The 15,543-nt window shown below is 54.7% G+C and overlaps 2 protein-coding genes across 2 annotated transcripts; both read right to left on the reverse strand.

The window, feature by feature from the left end:
• Positions 1-8,272: 8,272 nt before the first annotated feature.
• MYCFIDRAFT_114137 (glycosyltransferase family 1 protein) lies at positions 8,273-12,448 on the reverse strand (the record flags this gene model as incomplete). Its single annotated transcript, XM_007930009.1, has 3 exons — positions 8,273-10,443; positions 10,516-11,016; positions 11,110-12,448. Coding segments are annotated over 3 exons (4,011 nt in total), but the record flags the coding sequence as incomplete, so codon positions are not given.
• An 888-nt stretch (positions 12,449-13,336) lies between these two features.
• On the reverse strand, positions 13,337-15,046 carry MYCFIDRAFT_89289 (uncharacterized protein). The gene is made up of 3 exons (XM_007930010.1): positions 14,792-15,046; positions 14,693-14,723; positions 13,337-14,637 (listed from the first exon to the last, which is right to left on the reverse strand). The coding sequence occupies exons 1-3, from the start codon at positions 14,854-14,856 to the stop codon at positions 13,543-13,545; spliced, it is 1,191 nt and encodes a 396-aa protein (XP_007928201.1). The 5' UTR covers positions 14,857-15,046; the 3' UTR covers positions 13,337-13,542.
• Positions 15,047-15,543: the final 497 nt, after the last annotated feature.

Raw genomic sequence — 15,543 nt, forward strand, 5'->3', positions numbered from 1 at the left:
CGACTTCAGATCTCAATGGCGAGGAGACCTCAGGCTGATTTGCCAAGCTGGATCGCTTGCTTTTCTTCTTGTTCTTCTTCGAGGTCGGCGCACTCCACTCCCACGGATCAGCTTCCTGTGAAGTTGAAGACTCTTGGACGCCAGCCGAAGTCTGCTCCTCCTTGGCTTGAACTTGGGACGGCTCGTCAATGGACGCTTTGCGCGGCGGCGACTCGGATTCGTCCCATCCGCCAGGCATGCGAATCGGCTCTTTCTCAATCACGCCCGAGAGAGGAGGCTTCGTAGTATCCACTGGCTCGGCTTCAGGCTTCTGGTCTCTCGGGTCGTCGAAGGTTGACTCGCCAAGCTTTGACTTGCGCTTCTTCTTCTTGTCCTTCTTGCTGCTCGAGCCACTAGGTGACTCCGAGGCGCTGTCATTCGAGACATTGAGAGCGGTAGCTGCCGCAGCGATTCCTCCTGCAGCGAGAATGCCGTCCGCCAGGTCAGCAAATGACGATCCCGATTTCTTGCCCTTCGCATCTCGAGACTGTTCAGTATCAGTATCTGCGAGAGTTGACTTGTCATCTTTCGGTCCAGAAGCCTCGGCGACAATATCAGCAAAGCCTTGCTTCTTTGCTTCCTTTTCGCGCTTCTTCTTCTCTTTCTTGGACAGAGCAGGGAAGTATTCGTCCGCGGCCTCTTTCTTTGGCGTTGAAGCCTCACTATCTTCGAGCGTTTGGACTCGCTCCAGTTCTGCCGGTGACTCAGGTTCAGCAAAGACTTCGATCGCAAGATCAGCAAAGCTGAGGCCAGGACCAGACTTCTTCTTCTTCTTCTTGTCTTTCTTGCTGGGCGGTGGAGGGGGAAAGTACTCTCCTTCAATGCCACCAGGAGATCCCACGACCTCTTCATCAAGAGTCTGAACACGCTCAAGCTCAGGGGGAGTTGGAATTCCGCTGTAGAAGGATTCGAAGTCACCTGATTTCTTAGCAGCCTCTTCACGCTTCTTCTTTTCCTTTTTGCTGAGAGGTGGCTCCCAAGCAGGCTCTTCCGATGTACGTGGAACATCACGCTCTGCACCTGAAACTGCATCTGTCTCCTTCATTGACTTTGGAGTAGGTCTGTAGATGTCCGCCTCCTCATCGTCCCAGGTACCAGGCACCCTCTTCTCTTCGGCAGGAGTATCGTCACTGATCTCCATCTCCTCAACAAAGCCGCGGCTAAAAGGCGCACCTTCTGTTCCAGGAGACGGCATCTGGAAGCGGCTGCCTACATCAGAGACCGACTCATAGAATGGCTGCTGGTAGAACGCAGCGTCCCCGAGCCCTGCCCTGGAGAATTTTGTTTCAGCTTCTGGAGTGCGTTCTATTTCTTCCACGCCTTCTTCCTCATCAGCAGGCGTCTCGGTGTTGTAAGTGTCTTTGCCAAAATCATTGTTATCGTAGGTATAATCTCTTGACTTTCTTCCACTTGGCTCCTCGACAATGACCTCATGCAATGCCTTACCGGCGACACCAGCGACACCAGCGACCTTTGCTGCGTCCGGCGATGTTATGTAGCTTTCGCGCTCCTGGTAACTGTCAGGAGTCTGTACATCGTAGGTATGATATTTGTCCTCTCCCCACGAGATACTTCTGCTGCGTTCAGACTTGCCAGAAGATTTCGTACTCGTTGAGCCCTCCTCGTCGGGATCAGCATCTTTCGACAACGACGAGGGAGGCAATGGACCAGGTCTTCGGCGCCGCTTGTCCTGTTCTTCCGGAGGCGGAGTAGGTGCCATCACATTCAATCGAGGAACGCCGAAGGGAGCGCTCTTGCTTCTGGCTCGAGTGCCTTTCGAAACGAACTCATCAAAGTGTGGGCCCTTTGGCCAAGCCTGGTCTTGCGGGAAGTAGTAGTGAGCATCGTCATTTCGAGCATGGTACACAGCAACGTCAGCATCCGGATAAGGGTTGCTTTCTGTGTAGCCAGCTTTGGTGCCAAGGTCTGCAGGTCTGAAGAAATTTGCGTACGCATCATGCTCGAAGTACGGCGAAGTCGATCGCTCACGACTGGCGACAACTTTTTCGGCCGCTTTTCGTGCAAGCTCCTCACGTCGTACACCTTGCTGCTTCCGCTTGAAGTAGTCGGGATCATAGATATCGTCATCCATGAGTGGCTCCCCTGAATGCTCGTTCATGGGCTTGATCTCGGCAGCAGCATAGCCATCACGGAGCTCGACGTTAGCTCGTTCGCCATACTTCTCCTTCGCCGCTCGTTCAAGCTCATCTTCAGTCCCAGATCGATGACTTCGGCGCCTTGACTTTGGACTGTCAGAGCTGTCGCGGCGTTTCTCGTGTTCTCTGCCAGCCATGACTGCACCAACAGTTGCAGCAGCTGCAGCACCAGCTAGTGGTGCCGCCCACGAGGATGCGCTGGGTCGCTTCTGCTCTGGCCCATAGCCCTGCCGGCTAGCACTCTGCCACTCGCTTGCATAGCGCTCGGCCTCCCATTGCTTTCGCTCTTCGTCTTGACGGCGAGCCTCATCAGCGAGTCTTGTTTGTTCTCTGGCGTAGTTTTCCTCTCGCTCTCGTCTTTGCCTCTCGAGCTCAGCTTGAGCACGTTCAGCCTCTTCTCGAGCCTTTCTCTGCTTCTCGAGTTCTTGACGGGCAACCTCAGCAGCTGCAGCTCGATCTCTTGCTTCTTTCTCAAGACGTTCGATCTCCCACTGCCGCTCTCGGTCCTGGCGAGCTTTCTCTTCGGCAATCTGCCTTTGCTTCTCAGCTTCTTGTCGTGCTCGTTCAGCTTCTTCTTCGCGAAGCTTGGCGAGTTTCACCTCCGCAGCTTGGCGGTTTTCATCCTCTCGCTGCTGTCGGATCTCTTCTTGTCGAGACTCTCGAGCGGCACGTTCGGCTTCTTCCTTGACAGCTCGAGCGCGATCAGATCGTCTACGTTCGTCATCCGCTGCCCTTTGTTCTTCTTTCCGACGCTCTCGATTTTCTTTGCGCTGTTGCTCCGAGGTCAGGCCAAAGCTGACGCGGCTGTTAGGATCCTTCGACCTGCGACCTGAAGCGCCGGATGCTGCAGAGCCATTGAGTGCTGACGCGCCGGCAATGATAGCGCCTGCAGCGAGAGCACCTCCGCCGATGGCAGCAGCATCCTTCATCCAGGTCGATTGTACAGGACTGGACTGCGTACGACGAGGCATGCCAGGGCGTGCATCTTCGGGAGATGATGTCGCTGTATAGCCGAGATCTGCGCCCGGCTTTGTGAAGGCCGGCTGCGTGGGTGTCACAGGCTGCGGCTGCGCGATGGGTCCTTGCGCTGGGCGGTAGATTGGCGCCTCCGCATCGAACGCGCCAGGCATGGGATGTCGAGGAGTGCCCGCGTCAGAATTGATAGGCTGCGGATCGACATACTGCAGTGGTAGAGAGCTACCACTTGTACTGCTTCTGTTATCAGCAGTGGGTAGCGGTCGGCCAGTGTCATCGATGTACACGCTTTGCTGCGGTTGAACAGGCTCTGATGTATCAAATGCTGCGCCAGAAGCACCGGCAGTCAGTCCAGCAGCAATAGGTCCACTCAATGAGCCCTGAGAGCCGGTGGGCCGCCATGATTGAGGAGATGATGAGCGTCTGATCTTTCGACCATTCTTGTCCTTGCCGCCCCATCGCCAACCCCAAGCACCGAGTCCGCCATCATTGGAGGAAGCAACGCTCTCTAGGCTTTGGCGAGAGGATAAACGTCGATCACCATAATCGCCAAAAGCAAGCCCACCATCCACACTTGACGCATCATCGACATCGGATTGAAGCTCGTCCTCCCAGTCTGGATCAGAGGACCCAGGCGAGCCATGCCGATGACCGGGCACATGCGTGCGAACCTGTCGTTTGGCGCCAAGTTCTGGTCTGCTGCCACGTTTGGAAATCCTGTGTCCTTTCTGTGCGGCAGCGAGAGCAGCAGCTGTGGCACCAATGCCAGCAACTGTCGCAGCAAGATGATCGTCGCTCTTCCTACGCCCAGCTCGACCTTTCGAGGAGCGAGTAGAAGACTTGCGACGCAGACTGGCCCTGCTACCTTTTCGGCTGAGGTAAGGATCGCCGAATGCCAGTTCGGAGTTCGAAGATGATGAAGATCCGTTGCTGAATGTAAAGAAACCACGATTCTTCTTCTTCTCGTGTGAGCCTCGTCGCTGTCTGCTAGAGGGCGAGAAAAAGTTTCCAAAGATTCCACCTTGGTCTTTGGGACTGCCTGAACGATCATACCGGGTTGGAGAGTATGCAGAAGATCTCCGTCTTCTCTCACGAGAGCTTGACCTTGACCTGCGACCCGCGTGAGCTGCCAACCCAGCAGCACCCAAAGCGGCGCCGGCAGCGGCAGCAGTACCCAGTCCAAAGCCAACAGACGACTTGCGAGTAGCAGAACGTGATCGCGAACGTGATCTCACAAGGCGTCTCCTTTCTACTGTGCCATCCTTCTTGCGGACTGTGACATATTCGCCTTCAGGCCTTAGCACGCCATGGGTAGATTGCCGCCTCTGCTCTCTTGAGCTACTGCGGCTTCGTCTCCGCAGCGCCGAGCTCTCTCGGTGACCAGATTTGACAGAATAAGTGTCGTCGAAGTTCTTGCGATCGTGGAAAAGGGCCGCCGATGCAGTTGCGGCTCCAGCAGCAGCCAGTCCAGCTCCCATCATGCCAATCCCAGAAGCTCGCTCATCTCGTCTCCTCTTGCTTGATTCGGAAGCATAATATCTGTTGTCCTTGTCGATGCGCTCCGAACTTCGCTTGCGGCCCAGACGATCGTAAGATGCCCTTCGTCGCAGCGACTCGAAGGAGTCCTTCCGCTTGTGATAATGATGAACTCGTGGGGCGTCCCAAGCAGAAGTCCTGGGATCGAAACAATGTTTGCAGACGCCGATGTACTCGGTGTACATCTCCATCTTGGCAGTGTCCTCTGGACTTGCAATGAGATTGAGAATGCCATCTTTCAGCCTGGTCATAGGACCCTTGTGCTCGTGAAAATGATGCTGCTGCTGCATCATGCCGCCGCTGCCTCCTGGTGGACCATAATATCCTCCACCAGCGAAGCCGGGCGGTTGCGGGGATCGCGGTGGTCCGTGTCCGAAGTCTCCGGATCCAAAGTTCGCCGTGTTCGAATCGTGCCGGCTGTGTTGGTGTTGATTTGCAGCGTAACCAGCAGCCGCTGCGCCGGCACCTGCTGCTGCGTAAAGTGGTACGTTAGCGTTGGTAGATTGCCTACCTGAATATGTGCCTGTTGTGTTAAAATCTGCGTGTGTGCCGTACGCGCTGGTAGCTCCTGCTTGAGAGTCGCTGCCACTGGCGTTCATGCTCGTCGAGGTCGCGTAGACGCCGGTCGTGCCTGCCTGAGTTGTGCTTCCGTATGGATTGGTTGGCGGGGGTGGAGCAGCGTAATACGTGCTGGCGTCTGCGCTGTGCCGGCCCGGTCTGCTCGAGCTGGGTTTGATGGTCGGCGGGTAATCACTGTGGGTGCTTTGGGGGCGGAAAGGTGAAGGTGAAGATGCCGGCTGCTCAGACTGTGAATGCGGATGTGAGGACGACGGCGTTCCCAACGCACTCACACCCGCGGCAGGCGCCAGACCGGCTGCTGCAACCTTTCCGGCCGATGAATTTCGTGATGGCGTGGGCTTCGGGTGCGATGCGCTGGAGGGCGCCGAAGCAGATTGCTTGCTGGGTCGTGATGGCTTGGCAGGCTGTGGGGTTGAGAAGACCGGGCTCACGGTGCCGGTGTAGAAGTCGGCTGCAGCCCCGTTTCCAGTATCGGCGACAGGATGCGCTTCAGCCGATGCAGCGTGCAAGTGAGCGTCGGGGTTGACAAGCATGTTTGGTGTGCTCGCGCGTACGCCCGGCTGGAAGCGTACAGACTCGCCCTGATCGAGATAATATTCGGCCGCGTGTCCAAAGCTCTCTGCTCGATCGAGTCCGGGGTGTTGCATCTCTCCGCTATATCCAGACGCATCTTGGCCTTGGCCTGGAAACTGATTGTTCGGCACAGAAGCTGGCAATGCGCCTGACATGACATAGTCTCCCTCTCCCGCCGCACCCATCACAGCTCCAGCATACTGCCCCGGAAACTGCTCAAAGCTGCCCATGTCTGGGATTGCGCGCGAGCCTTCACGCACCACCTCTGCTTCTGGTCGCCGCGCCTTCTTCTCCTTTTCGGACGTCGAGCTCCGCGTCTTCTTCTTCTGCTCTCGTCGTTCGCGCGAACTGCTGCGCTTGGCCTCCTTCTCCTTCCCGCTACTCTTGTGCCTCTTCTCGCGCTCGTCACTGGAACCGCGCTTCTTCCTGCTCGAGCTCTTCCTGCTCTTGCCATCCTCCTCATCCTCCCATTCCTCGTCGTCATCATTTGGCAGCATGCGCAAAGCACTCTCGGTCAAAGGTCGCGCCTGGGAGTAGCCGTCACCCACGCGCGACGACGGCGCAGTGCCATACATCGAACTCGCTGGCGTGGCATACACACTTCCGCCTGCCGTACTGCTATTCTCATATCTGCTTGATCTCTTGCGATCGCGGTCATCGTCGCGTCTGTTCGCTGACGAGACCACACTCTCATTATCGCCGCGAGTGCTTCGGGAGCTCTTCTTTCGTCTCTCGCCAGACACACTTCCTGCCTCGCTGCGTCCAGCTTCACTCCTGCTCCCACCCTTCTCACTCCGTCCCGTGAAGGCGGCTTTCCACATTGTAGCTTTGTGGGCGAGAGCTTAATTGCTCCCTGGACAGTTTCTGTCGAAGTGATATAGTCGCGCGCGCGATTATTTTCTCAGTCGCACTATCTAGTAGACGCTGGCGCGCATTCGTGGTCGTCGTCGGGTCGTAGCACAGCGTTCGCTAGCTGTGTCTCGTCGTTGTGGTCGCGCAGTAGAGAAATGGATCGCAGTTGTGGCATGTAATTCACTTTCGATGAACAAGACGACCAGCACGAATGCAGGTCATCACCGCCGCTCCCGTCGAAGCTCCCTCATCTCAAAACGCAACTACAATTCGTCCTTCGCGGGCCAGTGTACAGCACACACTGCAGCACATGCAGCTAAAGCTCGGCAAACCAGCCTGTGGAAGCGCAGCAAAAGCGTGCCAAGCGGTGGCAGGGAAACGCAAGATCGAACTCTAAATGCTCGGACCCAAACCTCAGCTGGCTTCGATATGCGTCACCTGGAACAGTCATGAATCATCTCCAAGGCAGCATGAAAATGTACGTGAGCTTCGCAAAATGCCTACAGTGCCTACCATTTGGGCAGCAACGCCGGTGACATGCTTGACGTCGATGGCATCATGGCAGGGAGGTGCGGAGCCCAACGACCTTAATACACCCCTGCTCTGCTCTATCCCGACGACACTGTAAGAAATCGGAGCTGTCACTGTCAGGAGTCACAGAAACAGAGCACGAGCATAATCGAAGACCGCGTCACGCCAGCAGAAAGGTATCGTAACGTTCGAGACATCGATCTGTCGCTGTCAAACGAGATGAAGTCTCCATCCGCCTCAATATCCCGCCCGCCTACAGCTTCACATACTCCTCCGAAATCAAATACCTCCCACAAGCACAAGGAGGCGTAATGCACTTGAAATACCTCCTCCCAGCTTCCGTCAGCTCCGGTTGATGCGCAATGATTTAGGTGAGAAGAATGATCCGAGGATGACTAGATGAACCGCACTTGTAAAGACCGACATGGCGTGACCTGAATTAAGACCAATTGAATGATGGCAAATTCCAGCTTGCCTGCCGGTGCATGGAAAAGGCAAGTGAGGCGGTCCCTGATGGAGCTTGCGACAGCGAGTCCCTAAACACAAAGACTGCAGTAACCTATTATCGCCCTCAACGCGACATAAAACTAGGTACAGGACAAAACCTATTCCTCCCTATCTTCCTCCGTCGCACCCTCTACCAACACCATCACCAACGCCAAAGAAACTCCACGCTAAAGCCATGCCCAGAAATGCATGCAGGACACACTCTATTCTCATTCTCATAATTCATCCAAAACTGAAAAAAAGACATTACTCATAGCGATTCATGCGGTGGTGTCCCTCCTTCCCAAATGCCCAAACCTCCCACCCGCTTCGATGTTCTCCCATTCACTATCGATCTGTGGTTCACTACGAGTCGCCAGAATGCGCTCATACTACGAGCGCCCTGCACCTCGCATGACCATCTGTCCGAGGCTCATCTGTCGGGAATGTCCAGCGCTCTTACGTTTCTGGTCTTGTGGTGGAGGACCCTGTGCTGTTGTGAGCTCCGATGCAAGCATAATCTCATCTCGCACCATCTCAGCATCTTCCTGCTCTTTCTCGACAAACGTCCAATTCTCTTCCGTTAAGTCGTCATCTTCGTCCTCAGTCGGGCCATCCGTGCTGTTCCTCTGAGGATGCTTCTTGATCAAACTCTTTGCGTACTCGAGATCACGATAGATGGCATGGATAGCAGTCTTGACGCCATCCTCGCTGCGGATCTGCTCTCCAATGACCCTAGCTTTGTTGCACATGCGGGCGTCATGTGTGGCGATCCAAAGCGCTTTTCCAAGCTGGTTTGCGGTGACCTTTTTCAAGTGCATGCCCACGCCAAGATCTTCAACACGGTTTGCGAAGAAAAACTGGTCCCCGAAGAAAGGCTTTATGATTGTCGGGACACCAGCTCTCAGTGACGCTCCAGTCGTACCAGCGCCGCCGTGATGAACGACTGCGTCGACTTGTCTGAACAGCCAGTCGTGAGGTGCTGCATCGATCTTGTAGATACAATCCGGAATTTCTGGCTCGGGTGCATACTTATTCCTATCGAAGCGGTCAGACCAGCCTTTGGAGAGGATGCAGCGTAAATCAGCTTTGAGGACGGCATCAACGACCTGCTGCATAAGTTGTCTAGAATCGGACACGGTGACGGAGCCGAAGCCTATGTAGACGAGTTTCTGACCGTCCTCACGAGCCTTCTGAATAAATGCTGCAAGCTCTGTAGGCGGAGTCCAGTCCGTGCCTTCGTCGAGGAACCAATATCCGGTGACTTTGATCCAGTCGCTGAAATCGAGAGGTGGAGTGACCACGCTTGGCGAGAAGTTGTAGAGGAACGGCACCTTGTTCTGCTGCAGTTTGTCATAGCTGGTAGGAGGTAGTCCAAGGGTCTTGCGGCGCCACGGATTGACCTGAAACTGCTGCGTTTGCCAGAAGATATTGTCGAAGAGAGTATAGGTCATGTAGTTGTACGCTCCGCCCATCTTAGAATTTGATACAGCAAACGCGTGCGGATACGTTCTGGTCCTAGTCCAAGGCATACTAAAAGCTCGGAAGTATGGGATTTGCAGCGCTTCCGCGATGTGGATGCCAGCCATAGCCGAGGGACTCTCTATGAGCAGATCAGAGTTCTGGCAGGCATCCCAGGCAGACTGAAGCAGGTCGTCCAGCCAACCCCGGAACTTGGTGTTAACTTCATAGAGAAATGATGGCGTAAACATGCCTAGCTCTACGCAAATCCTCATTAACTCGCCTGGATCTCCTCCGACTTCTGCAAATTCGATGCCATGCCTCTCAATCCAGTCTTTGAAAGTTGCGTGTGTCGCAATGCGCGGCTTATGGCCTTCAGCAAGAAAGCCTTTGCACAATGCAATGTATGGCTGGACGTCGCCACGTGAGCCAATCGTCAGGCATGTGATGCGCAACGACTTTTTCGGCTTCAAGGCGGCCGTAGAAGCAGACGGGTCATCATAGAGGATTGGAGACATCGCCGATCGAAGCTCGTCTGTAAAGTCATGGTCAGCACTGCTTGTCCTGGCATCACGCAACAATTCGTTTTCGGCAGCGGCATCTTCAGCATCTTGTTGCTCCTCCTGAGTCAGCAGCGTAGATTGGGCGGCAGTTTCCAGGGATTCCAGGTTCTTGAGCACGGTCACTACGCAGTCGTCCCGGAGGCCATTTGAAGGGAAGTCGAAGAAAAGCTCTTCGTAACCACGGATGACCAGGACCAGACCTGGATAGCCCCATCGAAAACCCCGCTGTTTCGAGACGTTCAAGATGTCCTTGTATGGAATTATCAGCTTTGTCTTCGTGCCATACCAGAGACTCCGGAAGCAGAAGCGACGGGTGCCCATATAAATCTTTCCGTAGAGTGGAACAGTCTTATGCAGCCAGCAGTAGAAAGTGGATACCAGTTTTTCTGTCGGAGGCAGGCCAAAATGTTCTCGAAAGCGTCGCTCGTGCTCGACAACGTCCAGGCCATCCTCCAGGTCGCGTATACTGTCGTCAGGTGCCATTCCCTCCTCGCTGATGTACTGTCGCTTGCCACCAGCAATTGCGTCTGACCACTTGTCGATGTATGCCTTTGGACTACTGCTAAGGTATGAACCCATGCGCTTACTAGATGAACGAACCATGCCTGCCACAGTCATGCCGTATTGAAGAGGAGTAGAAATTCCGCGAATGAGCTTCGGAGCTGTGGCATCTGAAGGCTTGGGCTTGTCGTCTGCCGCCTCCACTGTTCGCCCAGAGCCAGCACTGTCCGTGCGGTCCAGAGCGGGTCGACGGCCGCCAAGACTTTGCTCTGTGTGCTGTCTTGATGGAGGGTGTAGCCGCACAGGCATAGGCTCTTGGCTGGAAGATCGCGAACAGTCTCGAGACTCTGGCTGTAGATGCTTCCCTGTGCCCAACACTGCGCGCCGAGGCTGAGGCATTCTAAGCGTAGGACCTCGGAACACGTGGTCATCGCTCAGCATTTGGCTTGCCGACATATCCACATCATGCTCCTCATCTTCATGCGAAGAAGAGTCTGGCTGCTCGGAAGATGTCACAAAGCTCTCTGACGATTCTTGTATTGATGGCGATACGGGCGACTTCGAAGCACGGCGAGCACCTTCTTGGCCACTGGAACTTCTGCGTCCAGTGTCGAAGCTCGCGCTCCCAGAGCCGGAACTGCCGCGCCGTAGTTTCGTACTTGCACGGCGATGCGCGCCACTGAGACGCGGACTTGGGCTGTCACCAGCTGACATGGGTGAGAGTGTTGGGCGTACAGGGTCTGGCGGTGACGGCTCGTGTGATCCTTTTACCTGGGACCCAGGCTTTCCCTCTGTCCCATGGAACTCATTTACGCCTTCTTCTTCGAGCATGACCTTCCTGGCAGGGCTGTCTGCACTCAAGATCCTCAAGGCCTCTTCGGCCCTATCTCCAGCGTTGAAGAATGTAAAGAAGTATTCATCGATGGCAAAGGTCTCCTCATTATCGACGACGCGCACTTTGATGGTGCTTGCCATCTCCAGAACATTTGATTTCTCAACATCCAGAATATTGTCCATTGGCAACGAGATCTTGACGGCGTCACCTTCATTGTGGCTTCTGAAGATGACATTCTGAAGCTGCTTCACCCATTCTTTCGCCAGCTCCGGCGTATCGGCTTGATACTGATAGAGCCTCGTTGGTGTTGTGAGTGTGAAGTATGTGGTGTCTGTGCCTTTCTCTTCGGCAAGATCAGCCGAGATAGCGAACCTCAGGTCGACTTGGCCCAGGGGGAAGTAAGGTTCAGCGGAATCTCGGTAGTAGGAAAAATTGTCGGCTTTCAGAACGAACCAATATGGGCGATAGCGATAGCTGTGCTTCCCGAGCTTGCCCAAACGGCCGTGCTTGATGGTAGTATTTGTCTTCTTCTGTAGGTAGGCATAGAAGCAGAGGTGCTTCCTGGTGATGTACATGAAGCCCTGCAGGAGCACATTCTGCAGGTACCAGCACGGAAATTCCGCCACCACTTCTTCCGGTGCGTCGAAGCGGAAGATGTCTGCAATGACTTGCGGCAATGGTCTCTGCTCCTCCTTCCTTTTCTTGCCATCTGTGGACCTCCTGCCGTCCCTGCGATTTCTGCCACTCGACGATGATGCCATCGATGCTTGCATCTCAGCTTTGCGCATGGCCTCTAATTTGCGATCCAATACGGGTGCTTCGCTGCGAAGTGCGTGGGTGTGTGCGTGTGCGTGCGTGTGCGTGTGCGCCTGTTCTATGCCAGTCTCAGTCTCAGCATGCTCTTCACCTCGAGGCGGCAAGAACTGGCTCTGCGTCATAGGATCATGGCCTTGGCCTTGCGAATCTGAACGCTCTCGCATCGGCTTCAGGAAAGATCTCGCAAGCTTGAATTCTGAAGATTTCCTGCCATCTTTCCACCCCGAAATGTCCTCAGCCTTCTTGGCCGACTTCTGAGGCTCTGATCTCGCCTTCATCTTCTGTGCATCCTTCTCTTTGCGCCGCTTGGGTGCGTCCATGCTCTTTCTCCTCGTGCTGCTGTGCTCATCGCTGTCACTTTCGCTGTCTGGCTGGAAGCTGGTCTGGAAGTCTGGTTTTGATCGTGTTGCGGCGATTATGCCATACATGGACTGCTGTGCGAATATGGGTCGATTGTCGTCATCCTCATTCACGCCTGTGCCATCATCTACGTCTTTTTCATCGTCGTCGTTCTTGAATCTATCCGGCACATCCATGCTCGTAATACTTCCATCACGACTTCTCACTCGCGCCGTCTTCCGTATTGTCGATTTCGACGACTTCGCCTGGCCCGTCCGTCGCAGGGCCGGCGTTGACGCTGACGCTGAAGCCATGGCAAGTGAAGCCCTCGTCAACGCCTTTGCGCAAGTGAAGCACACGTCGATTCGAATTCGAGTTACGTGAGCTGTGGTCACGCGTTGTTAGTGTCTCGCATGCGCCGAGATCACTTTTCACTTCCGCAATCGTCTAGTCTATCGCACGCAATTGCCGATGAGCTTGACTGACAGGCAGTTGCTTTGCGTACCTATCGAATAATAGCAGCGCGTGCAAGCTCGAGGTTTGCCTACAGTCGCCTATGCCAACGCGCGCATCTCAACGGGTGCTGTGCATGAGAGCTACATCGCGGTGCACCATCTTGCAGACCGCGGCAGTATCGTTGCCGAGTAGCGGTCAAATGAGGTGAAGAATAATTTAGAGTGATGGTCTGACCTCACCGCTTGGATGTTTGAGTTCTTTGGCAAATGGCGCAGCAGTGGGAGGCACGAACAATGACGGCTCCCTGGATTTTCTTCGGCGTTAAGCGTTGCATGTGATCTCACGCGTCTCACCACCACGCTTAGGGTGAGCACGCTACGGCCATATACCAAGGTACATGTACAATCAGGCGCGGGCTACGCTAGACTGATAAGCAATGCACATAGTGCTGTGTGTCACGCGATCGGGCGAGGAAATAGTGGAAGAGACGGCAAACAAGTGATCAATTCACAATCTTCCCAATGAAGTTGGCCGTGTCGTCGCGCCTGGTCTGCAGGTACGACTGGCCTGATCCTCCAGCTGTCTGAGCTCGATCTCAGCACGTGCCCCTGCAAGATCTGAAAGATGGGACTGCATGTACCTGTTCTGGGGTAATGGTATACAGAGTGTATGTGATACGCTATGAAAAGCCGTTTACCGCACATTAGGTGCTGTTAGCCAGTAGTTACAATCTCGGTTGACCACGCCGTTCCATGCTATGCACGATTCTGCTCGCGGTGTTGCTCCTCCACTGCAGCCATGTGCTGACTATCATCATTCCATCGTACGTTATTCATCGTCTTCCTTACTTGGCCTTGGCAAGACCGACGGAGTTGCTGCCCAAGTCGTAGACGGAGTACCATTTTCTGAGGAAAGCGTCTCCGAGGATAGCGAGAGGACCCGCTGGCTCTGGAATGTCAAAACCCATGAAGGCGCTGATGCAGCTACCCTGGACCTCAAGGATGTAATCGTAAGAGTCGATGGTGAAGTTGTGGCCGGTGAGAGTGAAGGTAAGGTCTGGGAGAGAGTCGCGCTTGCTGCAGTCCACGGTGTACTGGCCGTTGTAGGACTTCTTGGCGCCGATCTCCTTATTCAAGAGCTCAGCAAGAGTGCTTGGGAGGGCGATGAGAGAAGTGCCGGTGTCAAGAATGGCACCAGTAGCATCGATCTCAGCAGTCTGGTCGCCAAAGGTGATGGCGTCAAGGTCGACCTCCCAGTAAGCCTTGCGGCGGAGTGGGATGTTGATCATCTTGCCAGTGTAGTGGTCCTCGTTGACACCACCGAAGATGGCTTCCGACTCATCACCCTTGTCGGTGCTGCTGAGGTAGAAGGCGAACTTCTTCTCATCAAGCAGACCTTGGTCAATCATGTTGTAGAATGGAGGCGGGATGCCATTGACAGAGATGGTGTCGTATCCAAGACCCATGATACCGTCAAAGCGTCCGAATGCGAACGCAAGACCTGGCTCAGAGGTGGCCTCAGCAAAAAGCTGGTTCTTGATCTTGAGGTCACCGATCTGTACGGTGTCCTGGCTGACGTAACCCTCAAGGCTACCTGAGCCGTATCTGATGGCAAAGTCGGAGCCATTCTGCTTGTATGTGGTGGATTCGCCGTGGTCGTACTTGGAGTGCAGGTAGCAGGCGATGCTGCCGCAGTCCTGAGATGGAACCCACAGGTTCGAGCTACCAGTGTCCAACACAACCTTGAACTCTTGTGGGGGTGTTCCAATCGCAATCTGACTGAAGTATTGGGCGTTGAGGAAGTTGTCGACGGCGACCGGGTGACCGTCCTCCGCGTGGACTGATGTCTCCTTGAACATCTCACTCAAGGGGTTCTGGGGGCGAACGCCCATGTACTTCTGGCCGAGGTGCCTGACATGGTCCTCGATGTTCAAGCCCTCCTATTGAATCGTCAGCATACTGGCACGCGACACATTGCTGATGAATGTAGCTTACGAGCTGTTCCGACAAGGATATCTTCTGGAGCCTGATGATTGCCGCCGGTCAGTGCTGCTCTCCCAGCCACCTCGCGACAGCTCAGCGACAGCTACTCACTTCATCTTGTGGACGCCTGCCTGGGCGCCGGCCGCCAGGGCCGATGTCAATAATGCACCCTTCATATTGAAATGGTTGTTTGTGATGGGTGCGATGAGAGGGTGCGAGGTGTTTGTAGAGAGGAGGACGGAGCTTGGGTTGTGCTCTCCCACTGCCCTAGGCAACGGCGAACGAACGAGTCGGCTGCTATGACGAAGGACCGGGCTCACGGGCCGTGGTGGGTTGGCTGTGGCTGGTGGCGTGTTTCGATGATCCTCTGTTTCTGATGATGAACTCTGTCACCGGCAGCCTTCCTGCAGTGAGAACATGTATATCTTCTAGCTACATGTATTGATTCTACACTGCACTCATCATGCTTGAAAATCTGCTGGGTCGACAATACTGCTACAATGTTCGCAGTGCTGGAAGCTCTCCGCGGAGCCTGTGCTTGGCTGGACGATAACGGCGATAGCATTCCAGTTCTGTTTTCGTGTTGAAAAGCTCATGCGACGATTTGTCTCGGTGCAGCGACACACATCCGGAGCACTGCTCGCTCGCATGGTGCTCCAGCCACATTATTATTGCCAAGCGTGCTTTAACCGAGTGCCATCCTAAGAGCCTGTCCTCTTCGTAATCCAATGTGCAATATCGTAGCGGTTATTAGCATATAACTCAATAGCCTAGCGGCCGCTACTATAAGTAAATAGGATTATAAGGTGTGTGTTCTCGTATAGTTATCCTATCGTCGCAATCTCGGTATTAGCGTTCTTAGC

Source organism: Pseudocercospora fijiensis (assembly GCF_000340215.1).
Source record: "Pseudocercospora fijiensis CIRAD86 unplaced genomic scaffold MYCFIscaffold_6, whole genome shotgun sequence".
NCBI lineage: Eukaryota > Fungi > Ascomycota > Dothideomycetes > Mycosphaerellales > Mycosphaerellaceae > Pseudocercospora > Pseudocercospora fijiensis.

Bases quoted from the DNA above. Each gene is read 5' to 3' on its own strand.
- MYCFIDRAFT_89289 (XM_007930010.1), bottom strand. From the start codon at position 14,856: ATGAAGGGTGCATTATTGACATCGGCCCTGGCGGCCGGCGCCCAGGCA. The intron at 14,724-14,791 runs GTGAGTAGCTGT...GGCAATCATCAG, and splicing joins GCAGGCGTCCACAAGATGAA to GCTCCAGAAGATATCCTTGT. The intron at 14,638-14,692 runs GTAAGCTACATT...ACGATTCAATAG, and splicing joins TATCCTTGTCGGAACAGCTC to GAGGGCTTGAACATCGAGGA.